General features: G+C 35.6%; 1 protein-coding gene and 1 pseudogene across 1 annotated transcript; one reads left to right on the top strand and one right to left on the bottom strand.

Moving 5' to 3' along the window:
- Positions 1–1,631: 1,631 nt before the first annotated feature.
- LOC143571223 (uncharacterized) lies at positions 1,632–5,086 on the top strand. The gene is made up of 4 exons (XM_077056709.1): positions 1,632–1,969; positions 3,639–3,834; positions 3,909–4,040; positions 4,910–5,086. The coding sequence occupies exons 1-4, from the start codon at positions 1,644–1,646 to the stop codon at positions 5,030–5,032; spliced, it is 777 nt and encodes a 258-aa protein (XP_076912824.1). The 5' UTR covers positions 1,632–1,643; the 3' UTR covers positions 5,033–5,086.
- Positions 5,087–6,069: 983 nt separating this feature from the next.
- On the bottom strand, positions 6,070–8,626 carry LOC143571227 (protein WEAK CHLOROPLAST MOVEMENT UNDER BLUE LIGHT 1 pseudogene; annotated as a pseudogene).
- Positions 8,627–12,767: the final 4,141 nt, after the last annotated feature.

The following is a 12,767-nucleotide window of genomic DNA, read 5'->3' on the forward strand; positions in this document are numbered from 1 at the left end:
AATATCTAAATCTCCAACCGACCGACTAAAGTACCACCGATGGGAGTGGTCTTATGGTTCATCGGTTTGTTTTTAGTTTTTTTAGTAATTTGTTTTAAAAAAAGTCAAACTCGGTGTTGACCGAGTAGACCTTGTAGGGCGAGTTTGTCCGAGTAGACCGAGTTGGACCTTGCCGAGTTATTTTGGCCGAGTAGGGAAAACGCGCCAAGGTCGGAGTCCGAGGACCTTGGAATCGTCGATTCCAAGGCCTTGGAATCCAACTTTTACAACACTGCCTTATAGTACCCCTTATTACTGACTTTTCAAAAAGTCTAAGTTATAAATTAATGAAAATAAGGAATCCCAAACACCCCAATAATAATTAATGCTATCATGTAGTTTGTTTGTTTGCTTGCTTGCTTTTTTTTTAACACATATAAAATAATAAGGTAAATGAAATAAAAACGTGTGCACATGAATTATAAGAAAACAAGACAAAACGAAAACGAGTATGAATCAATGATATAGGGGGTGTTTGGGATTCGTTATTTTCATAACTTATAACTTATAAAAATTTTTAAAAAGTTAATAAGGTGTATAAAGTGTTTGGCAAACCATAAGACCTTATGGATTTTAATTTATGGAGAAAACAAAATAAAGGGGTTTTGAAAATTTAGAAATTTGTAACTTATTAACTTAATAGGTTTGATTTACCTATTATACCGGTTAATCAGGCATCATGTAGTGGCGTTGATAGCCGAAAGACAAGGGTACATGCACCGATCAGCCGGTGTCCCGATGATTGAGTGCTATGTGCCTTATGTCCAAGGCTTGATGCAAAACTACTATCGAGCCGGGGGTCTCACCGGAAGCAGCCTCACTATCCTTATGGGGTAGAGGTAAGGCTGTCTACATCTTACCCCCCTCAGACCCTACTATAGCTTTGCTATTGGTGGGATATACTGAGTACGATGATGATGATGATGACTCCTCTAACCCTCAAAGTCTCAAACCCATTACACTTCTTTTAAAAAAGATTGTTCTTTTTAGTTATTTTGACTTTTCCCGACACATAAACTAATCCAAACATTTTTTTTTAAACTTTTTTTAAAATACTCATAATCTAATAAGTGCTTTTAACAAAAGTCCATTTTCTCTTAAATAATAAGCCACCGCCGCATCCTCCGGATAAACCGTCATAACACAACCCACACCACTGCGGTCACCGCCTCGATACACATAACGCCGCCGCAAACCAACCGGATATCTATCTGACTCGCACCTACCAAATTTCAATTTCCTCTATCCAATTAGTTTTCTTCCAAGGTACAATTGCTATTAATCCATCTTAATTCAATCAATCATTGCTTGCATCATCTTCAATTCTTTCTCTCATTTATCGTTTCTCCATAGTATAATATAATATTGTTATTAGGTTTTAGGGCAAAACATCATAAAATTAGGGCTTCTCTAGCTAATTATTATATTTTGTTGATTAGAATAGTTTATTGATTTATTCTGTTAGGTGTTTTGATTTTGCACTTTGCAGACTTAAATCTGGTTATGATTAGAACCACATTAGGGTTTGAAAATTGAGAAATATAACAATACAACTAAATATTGATGAACTGTTGTTACAAGGTATCTATCATTCAGTTGCTGCTATGTTATCAATAAAGTCAACTTCAAAGGCCGTGAGACAGTTGACTGCATCCAAAAACGGCTGCAGACGGTTAATCAGATGCTTACAGAACAAACCTGAATTGGAAAGTTGTGCTCAGAGTAGGTTTATTAAAACCGTTGGGACTATTGAAACGTTACCGTCTTCGTGTCAAACGGTTGTTGGTACTCGCAATTGTATTCCTTTCTCGTTGCAAAGTAATGTGTCTTCGGGGATAATTGTTCAGAAGAGGGGATTTTTGGGATGTGGTGATGGAGATGAAGGAGGTAATGTCTTGTCAAAAATTCATGAGGAGAAGCGTATTATGGGGTAATTAGTCGTTTTATGTTTTATATGTTTTAGTTCTTGCAAGTAGTAACCATTAGGTTCTAGGGTTGTAAGCTGAATGAATAAGAACAAGGCTTGTTTGTTAGACTTTAATTGAGCAATCAAATGACCAGAAACACTTAAACGAATGGAAAATGAGCGCGCTTGTGTTCGTTTGTTATGAAAATGAACGTGTTTCGTGCTCGTTTTTTAACATAATTGAACAGACAAACGACCATAAACAGACAAACGAACGGATTTTTTTGTTCGTGTTTGTTCGCTAAGAAATTGAATGTGTTTGTGTTCGTTCGTTAAGAAAATGAACGCGCTTGTATTCGTTCGTTTAAGTTTAATTGAACAAACGACCACAAATACTTAAACGAACGGATTATCTTGTTTGTTAAGAAAATGAGTGTGTTCGTTCTTTTAACTCAACTAGAAAACAAGCGGCCACCGACCACAGACACTTAATCAAACGTGATAGCAATATCACCGGTAACGGATAGAAATTTGAAATAATTAAATAAAAACGGATAGATCAACGGCTCGTTTTTGGATACAGATACACCACCGAAATAAACCGTCGGGCTACGATCTTTAACCGTAGATACAGATACACCACTACGGTTAGAGGATCGGGTCTAAGAACACCATCCAACTTGCCAAAGTTGAACTAGCATAGACACATGTTAATCTAACTCTCACTCTCAAGAGATAAACCAATACAATAACTTTTCATCATAAACACACTGTCCTTTCATTCTCCTTTGAAATGGTTACATATAGGGAAATCAAAATACTACACCATGCACGTTTCCTACAACTTAGGAAATGAAAATGCTAACTTCTATCCACTAACCTAAAGATATAAACTGCCAATTAATTAAAAAGAAAATGCAATAATATATTAAAATAATTAAAAAGACACATAATCGAATATACATCAAAACGTATTTTCATTTTGTGTTCGCTTGCTAAGAAAATGAACGTGTTATTTGTTTAGTTTTAATCGAACAAACACACGACCACGAACACTTAATAACGGAAACTGATTTGAGTTCATGTTCATGTTCATGCTCATGCTCATGCTCATGCTCATGTTCATGTTTGTTCTTTTAACTTTAACTAAACACCCAAACGACCACAAACTCTTAAACAGGCGGATTTTCATTTTGTGTTCGTTTGTTAAGAAAATGAACGTGCTCATGCTTGTTTATGCCCGTTTGTTAGCAAACGAACGGTTCACAAACAAAAATGCACATGAACTAATACCGCTTAAAAGTACACTTGAATATCAAATTAAAGTCTAAAGCATTATCATCATTACATCCAAGATTTCAAAAGTAAATATAGATATCTTAAGAAAGGATCTTAAAGTATGAAACCAAGTGGATTATAATTAATAGTAGTAATAAATAAGTTTTAATGATTATTTAAACAAACAAGTAAAAAAACGAACTAGACATGAGTTCACTTGTTTAATTAAACAAACAAAAGTTGGTGTTTATGTTCGTTCGTTTATTAAATGAACGAACATAAACGAATGTAAATGAAGGAACTAAATCAAGGTTCATGAACGTAAATTAGCGTGCAGGAAGTGAGTTCGTTTGTTTAATCAAAGGAACAAAAAGTTGTGCCCATGTTCGTTTACATTCGCTCTGGTTTATTTCAGATATTCTCCAGAGCAATTATTTGCAGTAGTTGCTGCTGTAGACATGTATCAGGATTTCCTTCCATGGTGTCAACGTTCGGATATTGTTAAACGTCATTCGGATTCGTCTTTTGATGCTGAGCTGGAAATTGGTTTTAAATTTCTTGTTGAAAGCTATGTATCGCACGTGCAATTGGTTAAACCAAAGATGGTAAAGGTGAGCGTTTTTCTTATATATTTAAATCAACAAATGCCTGTAATCGGGTTAAATATATTTTGTTACAATTGCAGACGACTTCATCACAAAGCAACCTTTTTGATCACTTGATTAACGTTTGGGAGTTTAATCCCGGACCGGTTCCAGGAACATGTGATCTTCATTTTTTTGTGGATTTTAAGTTCCAGTCACCGTTGTACTCGCAGGTAATAATCATTTTGCAAACCGGATGTGTTTTATTATTATTTATTATGACTATTGTTGTTATCATAATCTTATCTTACTATACTATTAAAGCAAAACCATGTTGACACATGGCATCATTCTAGCATGTCCACTTAGGATGCCACATACACTCTTACCAATTTTACCAATTATTTAATTAAGTAATTTAAATTAGAATTAGAATTAAATATTTTTTAATATGTTTTTTTGTTTGCCACTCCATCCATAATTAGTTAGCTAATAACATGGATGTAACCTCTATTTTAAATTACTTATAATTTAATAAATTGTGTTACTAAATAGCCAAAATAGAAAATTAAAAGCCATTTCATCATACAAGACAATCGACATCAATACCTATTCCTCCATTTTCAAGTTTCTTCACAAAATATTATCAAACATAATGGCCTTCATGTATTTTTGTAAAATGTAATTTCATAAATTACCCGACCAATAACTTCCATCATACTATATGATTTTACTATATTTTGTAACTTAATGTTTTTCAATATTATATTTTAATAGCTCATACAAATTTTTGTGTCTAACGATTATGCAAGATTCTAATCTTATACACCTAATAATAAATTACTGGCAAATACGTTAAATTATTAAATAGTGAAGTCGCAGTTCTCATAACTTTTTACTCAAACCAATTTATTATAAATAAAAAAAAACATAATATTTATGTAAAACCATCTTTATACATAAATTCATAATTTTATATTTATTCAAATAAACGATCATATATATTTATCTTTACCTGACGAATTTATTAATTTTTGTCCGTGTGATACACGGGCCAATAACCTAGTATCTAAATATGATAAGTGCTTGTTGGGATTTACAGATGGCATCGATGTTTTTTAAGGAAGTGGTGACTCGAATAGTTAGTTCGTTCAATGACCGTTGTCGTTTGATATACGGGCCTGGGGTCTCGGTTCATGGAAACGCTATTGAACGAAACGCGTGACAAGTTAATCGGTAAAGTATTGCCATTAGCCGCCATGTTGGTACATTTTAGTTTTTTTACAAAGAACCATCACTTGTATGCTTACAAATTGTTGGCGGATGTGCTAAGAAAACCACAAATCAGCATTTCATTAACTTCAGAGATGAAAATTTTAACGGAAAAAAATACTCATGATTATGGTTTTAAGAAACATGTGGTATATAAATGATTTAGTTAGTTTGGGTATATTTTGATACAATTTGAATGCTGAAATTAGTAAATAAATAACAATAAAAAAGTATTAACTGTTTGTGGTGATAGAAAACATTAGTTTGCCAAGAAAAATGTACACGAAATGTTCTTTCTGCCACAACCAAAAATAATGAGTAAAACAACATTAGAAATGAAATTAAGGTATTTGATCAAACGATTAGGCAGGATTTATAAATGTCGAAACCAACTGAGCCATTCAAACTGAAGCAATTACCCGTTCAGCCTGCTTGACGGTTCGACCAAGGGCTTGATTTTTACGGTTTAGTAGTTCAGCGCATGTATATATGTATTATATTATACGACACTATAGCAAAATCAAAAGAACCGTACAAATCGAAGTAGATCACCCAGTTCTGCATGTTTGGCGGCTCGATACCTGCTTTGGGATGGTTTAACAGTTAGGCTGACAGTTTGAAACTTGAAACCAAACGAGCAAACTTTAAACTTATGGCATTTATAGTTTTGGTACAAATTTATTATGTCCAGAGACTAGAGATGATAACTCCAGCACAGAGTATCATGTTTTACAAATGTTGTTTATTTGATTGTGTCGCTCTGTACAAGTTAAAGATTTAGACAGTTGAGTGAAGATGCCGTTTAACCTTCATTCATTAAAACCGTTTCAACCATGAACATCCATCCATCCCTAGCTAGTTACAACCCTAACCGTCAACCGCCATGTTTTACAGCTTCCAACCAACAGATCATGAGCATATGATACAACAAAGAACAACACTTTGTACAATAATAAACCAAACCAAACCAAACCAAACCAAAACCAATACTCAAGAACTCTTATGCGAACTCGATTTTTTCTTCCCAACAAACATCAACGAAAACTTCGGCATAAACTTCTTTTTCTTAAATAACCCTTTTATGCTACTCGATTTCCCGATGAAACTCATGTTACTCTTACTCTTACTGTTACTTTTACCTTCTGACCTCGAAACACTCGATTCCGCAGCATCATCCGGTTCCCGATCATCCTTTGTGTGTGGGTTCAAACCCTCGTTTTCACGAGTCTTATCATTCCGTTTGTTAAGCTCGTTTTCTATATTCGCTTTCGACTCTTTAGCCGTTTCCGCCTTTTGCAATGCAACACTTAAAAGCTTCTTTTCGGGCCGCGATTTCTGAGTTCAATTGTGTAAGTTTATTCAAACTCTCCATTTCTGCCTCTTTCGCTTCGTCGATTTGGGCTGTGGCTTCCTCAACTCGTCTATTAGCTGCTTCCTCCGCGTCGTGGGCCCGTTTAGTTAACTCATAATATTCCACCAACGTGATCGTGATCCCGCCTTTCGAGTCGCGTTTTGTACTCCGGGCCGACTCGCTCTCGTGTAACGCGCTAATCGCTCCTAAAGCTAACTTTTCTTGAGCCCGTGCGGCTTCAATTTCCTTATTGGTTTTAGTGAGTTGACTCGATAGTTGACTCGCCTCGTTTTTCGATTGATTCGCCGCTTCTCTCGCTTTTTTCAACACCAAACGGCCCCTTCCGCAAACAACTTAGCGTTTTCGGTTTCTTCATTTGCTTTTTGCAACCGTGTCGGGAGGTCCACAAGCTTTTCCCGGGCTTCTTTTTCTCGCCTCCGAATCTCATCAAGTTCTAACCAGGCCCGTTTGATCTCGATTTCAAGATTCACAACCGCTCCCGCACCTAACCCTTTTTGCTTTCGTATACTCGTTAAAACTTGTTTTTCACTCTCGAGTTGCGCATTTAAGGACTTGGCCGCGGATTTCAAACTCGCAATCTCTTCGGTCACTTTCTCGACGTTTTGGTTGACTTCGTCAAGATTCTTCTTCGCAACTGCGACACTCGACTGCACATCTTTTCGCGTAAACTTCTCATTATCGTGTTTTTCGGGTATCTTTCCTTGCATATAAACCGCGAGTTCATCTTTCAAACTTCGAAGCAACCGAGACGCGCTTTCGAGCTTTGACTTCAACTATTCGATCAACGTGATCTCGTGTTTGACTTTGACTAGCTCGGCCTCGGTTTTCTTCAGCTCAAGATCCAAGTCCAACAACTCTTGATCCCGCTCATTGACTTCTTGAATCCAGTGTTCTTCGACTTCCAAATGCGAAACATGAATCGACTCGATCGATTCTTTCGTTGTTATTAGTTGGATCGTTAAGTTTTCAACTTCTGACTCGAGTTCTTTAACTATAGACACTTCTTCTCGGGCTTTATCAATCGCAAAGTCCCGTTCGGATATTAATGTTTCATAATCTTTACGGGTTTCTTCGAGCTCGGTTCTGGCAGCTAAAAGTTGAGAGGCTGCGGTTTGGTGGCGGGCTTTGGCCACTTCAAGTTGCGTTTTGGCTGCAACGCTTGATTCGCTAGTAATTCCTTGTTCGAGTTCTTGGAGGCGTAGTTGGGCGAGTTCAGAGTCTTGTTTGGCTTGACGTTCTTCGGTTTGTGCTCGTTCTAGGTGCAGGCTGAGTTCTTGGAGTAGCCGTTTCATGTTGTCTAGATGCTTTAGAGCTTCTTGTTTCGCTTGTTCGGCTAACTTGGATTTTTGTTTGAATATGGGGATCTCCTCGTGGGCTTTTTCGAGTTCTTGTTCTATGAACTTGCGTCTCTGCGTAAGCCAACAAGATTATAATGTTAATATTCGTGATTTCTTATCATATCTATTGAGAAAATCATCAAACTAACCACTTTCCCATGAATACAAACATAAATGCATATGATACATGATAGTGTATCTGTCAAGGATAGAGGTAAGGTTTATCTTCGTCGCACTTGTATGCAACGCGCAAAATGAAAACCGTCAAATGGGTTAAAAGTTGCGCAAAGTGTATTCAAACTTGGATCAATATAGTTTACCTAATCCTATTTTATATATGGATTAGTTAAATTATTATAATAAAATTAAACATAAAGTTTTTGGAGGCTGGAGTCTTAACAAGAAAACACAATGCATGCCAATAACATGATCTATTCAAAAAGTGAAAAGATACCTCATTTGTCTGAGCTCTATGAGCTTTCCAGTCGGCGATGGCACCAAACTTGGCAACTGCGTCTCTAACCGATTCAATAGGTGCATTTGTATCAACTTTCGAGGCACACTTGCCAAGCTGCTTATTTGAAGCAGTTTTTACTACGTTTGGAGAAACACGAACATCAAAACGTCCTGAAGATGAATCATTTGGAGAAACACGAACATCGGAACGTCCTGAAGATGAACCATTTGGAGAAATGCGAACATCAAAACGTCCTGATGATGAATCTGGAGTTAAAAATGAATCCTCACTGCCAACATCAGAGGAGCTTTCATCACCAGGGTTTGCATCCATTCCAGTAATAATATTAGAAACGCAGAGTATCTGAGATTCATTAGCCATAAAAATTTTCAATTAATGCCATTGAAAACACAAGATTTTGTTGCATCCTAATAAGGGAAATGGATAATTATATATAGTCTGCACTAAAAATTAGTCATTTCAGCTGGAAAACATGAACCCGAACACGACATAAATATTCGGGTTGACACAAACTGTTTGACCCGATGTTTTTATTTTGTTGAATATTAATACTCTAGAATTACAAATTTTAAATAAGAAAATTACAAGTACATTTCTTTTTTTAAAATTTTAAAATAAAGTACCCAAGCATTTTAAGTGACATCATAACACACTTAAGAAAAAAAAAAGTAATATAAAAATAAGCAGGTTAAACAGGTCAATATGAACCCAACTCGTTTAGCTCTAAATATGTTCACAAGCTCGACACAAAACTAACCAAATTCGTTAAGACTAAACCCAAACGAATATTATGCTATAAATTTACACCCCTAATTCCAGCTAGACGGTGAAACAATATTACAAATTTAAAATGATTTAATAGAAGAAATCAAAGATTGAAGTAAACAACAGTAAAATGGGATTTAAAGGCAACATGAATTCCAGATTAATTTGATTTCATCACCATCAAATTCCAAAGTTGCAATTAACAATAATAAGAATAATAATAATATTGAGTAACATAAAATCCTGATATAAATGAACGTACCCGGAGTCAAATCCAGAAGCGTATTACAAAACCCCTCTGGATTTTGGCCCCCGAAACTCGAACGAACAAATCCACTGCAGAACAAAATTGGAATCGAAATGGGAATGAAACAACGTAAATAATGAGTGGAAATTTACCTCTGGATGAAGAAAATATTGAAATTTGACGAGTCTGAATGAAGAATCAAAGGATTTGCATATCGAAATTACGAAGGGGATTGAATGACATTGTGTGATTTTTTTCACCACAACGTAATCTGAGAGGCAGGGCTGATTTCTCATAAATTTCCATTTCTTGTCTATTTTAAGATGAATATTTTCTTTTTTCTCATTTTTTATTTGGAGCAGGTTGGTGATACTAATTGACTATATTACCCTATAACCTTTTTAGAGTGAAGTGGCGGATCTAGAAACTAATTACAGAGGTAGCGTAAAAATTTTTTTAATCATGCATTAAGAAATGTTGTTCTTCTTTTACGGTTTCGTATTTACGGGGCCTGATTACGCGTTTCGCGTATAGCGGAGCCCAATAACGCGTTTTACTCTTGCATGTGTCATGTGTCTGGTTACGCGTTTGGCGCGTCCCGGGCTCGGCTTCGTGTTACAAGCGTACCAGCGCCCGGTTAACCCATTCGAAATAGCGGATCAAAACAAGTTGGTTTATAGTGGGCGCATCAAAATAACCTAAACTTGTTTGCTTAATGATATTGTAAAATTATTCAAACTTATTAACTTACTAATACAATGATTTTATTGATATCTTTCTATCAGATTAAACATATATTGTTAATGAGTAGTTTTAAAGTTTACTCAACAAAAATATTGATAAACACAATATTTAATTAAATAAGAAAACAAAAGAGTTGCACATGTTTGAACTTAAAGTTGGAATATTTAAACTGTTTGGTGATGAACCGATGTCATTGTTTTCTTTACTTTGACGTTTAAAAAAGTTGCTAATAAGAGGTTGTTTACTCATCTTTAAAGTTCCCTAAACAAAATTTGAACAAAAAAACCTAATATCAATTCCAATTTACACATAAAACTAAAAGCTAAATCCCTAATTAATTCAAATTTAAACATAACCTTAAATATCTAATCAATTCCAATTTAAACGTAAACCCTAAATCCCCAATTAATTCCAATTTAAACATAACCCTAAATCCCTAAATTCAATAAATCTTACCGGAAAGATGGAGAGGCCGGGGACGGAGTGGTTGATGGCAGACTGGCAGTAGGTGGCGAACTAGAAGTAGGTAGCTGGAGGTGGAGCCATGGTTGTTAGTTACAGTGTCGTGAGGTTCAGAGGTTGAGCAGAGTAGTTTGCTTCTTTTTTTTACCTGCAAAATTTTATGACCAAAAAATATGCACATCACAACCTTAACTTAAACAGCCCGTAATCAAGCATTTCGGTATTACCTTTGCGGTTTTCGCCCATTTTCACTATCTTAATCCAATTTCCGGGTTCTTGTGCTTCTATATAAGCTAAGTGCAGGTCCTATATCACAAACCAAGCATGTATCATCAAGAGACCAGCCATGAAAGTTAGGGTTTAGGTTAGGGTTCTAAACCGAACTTTTGAACCGTAAAAACGTCGTTTAAACCCTCTAATCCGTGTTTGTGGCCAAAAAACTTATCAAACCAGGTCCCTAACCTTGTGTAGGATCAAAACATGTTTTTGGACCATTTTTAGGGTTTTTGCATGGTTAGAAGTAATTTTTGGTAATCAAGATGAAATATTTATGCTAAAACCATGTTTAAACAAGTTTTAAAATGATTAAAAGGTGGTGTTTACCTTAGGGTTTGGCTGGAACTTTAGGAGAAGCAAGCTAGCAGGTGTGAAAAATCTGAATGAATGTGAAATGGTTGCAAAGTCTCATGTTTTTAATTTATATGTAAAGAAAAAAACAAAAGTCCACTTTGGCGGGCAACATTTTTGGGCTCCATTTGGGTCCAATTTTGGCCCATTAGTCTCGTTTTGCATGCCCAAACGTGAAATCCGGAGTCCAAGTTTATTTTGGTTTCGGGTTTGGTGCGAAAAATATATCAGGTAGGACAAACAGCGCGAAAACGAGTGTTTTTCTGCCAAATTTTTGTTAATTTAGAAAAACATAGTATTTGTTTGTAAAATCAAAAATATTTTCACAGATCTCTTAAAACATCCCCAACAAGTGTTTGGTAGATATTTTTCGGCTTAACAGATGATACAATGCTTGTTTCGGAACTATCTTTCGCGTTTAAATCCATAGCGGGTAGTTAAACGAGCATGTTTTCGTTTAACTACTTTGCTATCATACCAAGGCCTTAATATCAATATGTTGGCTTATAATAGACATATATCACTTATAGATGGCCCCTTGGGATATCTAGGTCATAACCAGACCCGTTCGGTTAATTGTTTGCTCGCTACGCAATAAGCAGTTAATCACTTATTCGATAAACAAAGACTAAGGCATACTCGATTTTGTCACGAATGTCACATTCTCATCTAGTTAAGAAATTTCGTCCCCGAAATTCATTATGCCAAATACCCCCCTTTAGGGAAAAGTTTATCAGTATTTGATTCGGAATTCGTTCTTTTGTTCCCGAATGTATTTGGTTCCCCGTTGTAAAATTCACCGAACTTCATTCATTGAGATTTTATTGTGTTGTAACTATTTAACTTCCCCCGCTCAACATTTTCACATATCCTTTTATAGATTTTAGTTGTATAACAGTTTTCAAATGGTGTTAATTCCGCCCCATCAATAAGACACTTACTTAGACTCGATATATAGAAATATGGTGAGTGAACGAGTTTTGGTTAATATACTACAGGGTTAACCTTCGAGGAAATTTTGTACAGTCCATGCATTTTAGAATCAATTCACCAGTTTTCTCAACTCAACTAACAACTTTCAAAAATTGATAACTTCTCACGTATATCGATACAGCCCTCTTGTTAGCCTCAGGCGGCTTTCAGTTTGTTGTTAATATTAAGGGCTTTATCTATGATTTCCGAAATCGGATCGGATTTTGTATTTTGAGTGTCGCCAGTTTTTAGTTTAATAAAGTGGCAATTTACATTCTTTCTCGTATAACACAGGGTATAGCCGCTTGTATAATATTGTTATAACCGTTAGTGCACAAGGATTAAACTAGTATATGATACTGATCCCAGTTTCCTTTGATGTTTGAATATTTTATTTGGTTCGATTGTTTGTTAGAGAACAACAGACCGCATTCAGGTCGATAAGAGATCTAAAGTTTCATACACAATTCACTAAGGATAAGATTTTTTTTAAGGTGAGTTTTTTAGGTGGGTAGTTGGGGTGAGGATTTTCAGTTGGATAGTTGTTACAAATCAGAAGATAGTATTCGGAGTGGATTAGTCAGGGAACTATTAGAGAACAACAGACCGCATTCAGGTCGATAAGAGATCTAAAGTTTCATACACAATTCACTAAGGATACGATTTTTTTTAAGGTGAGTTTTT

Source organism: Bidens hawaiensis, unplaced genomic scaffold (genome assembly GCF_021521415.1).
Source record: "Bidens hawaiensis isolate Kalapana, Puna unplaced genomic scaffold, B.hawaiensis_p1.1 tig00025236_1, whole genome shotgun sequence".
NCBI classification, from domain to species: domain Eukaryota; kingdom Viridiplantae; phylum Streptophyta; class Magnoliopsida; order Asterales; family Asteraceae; genus Bidens; species Bidens hawaiensis.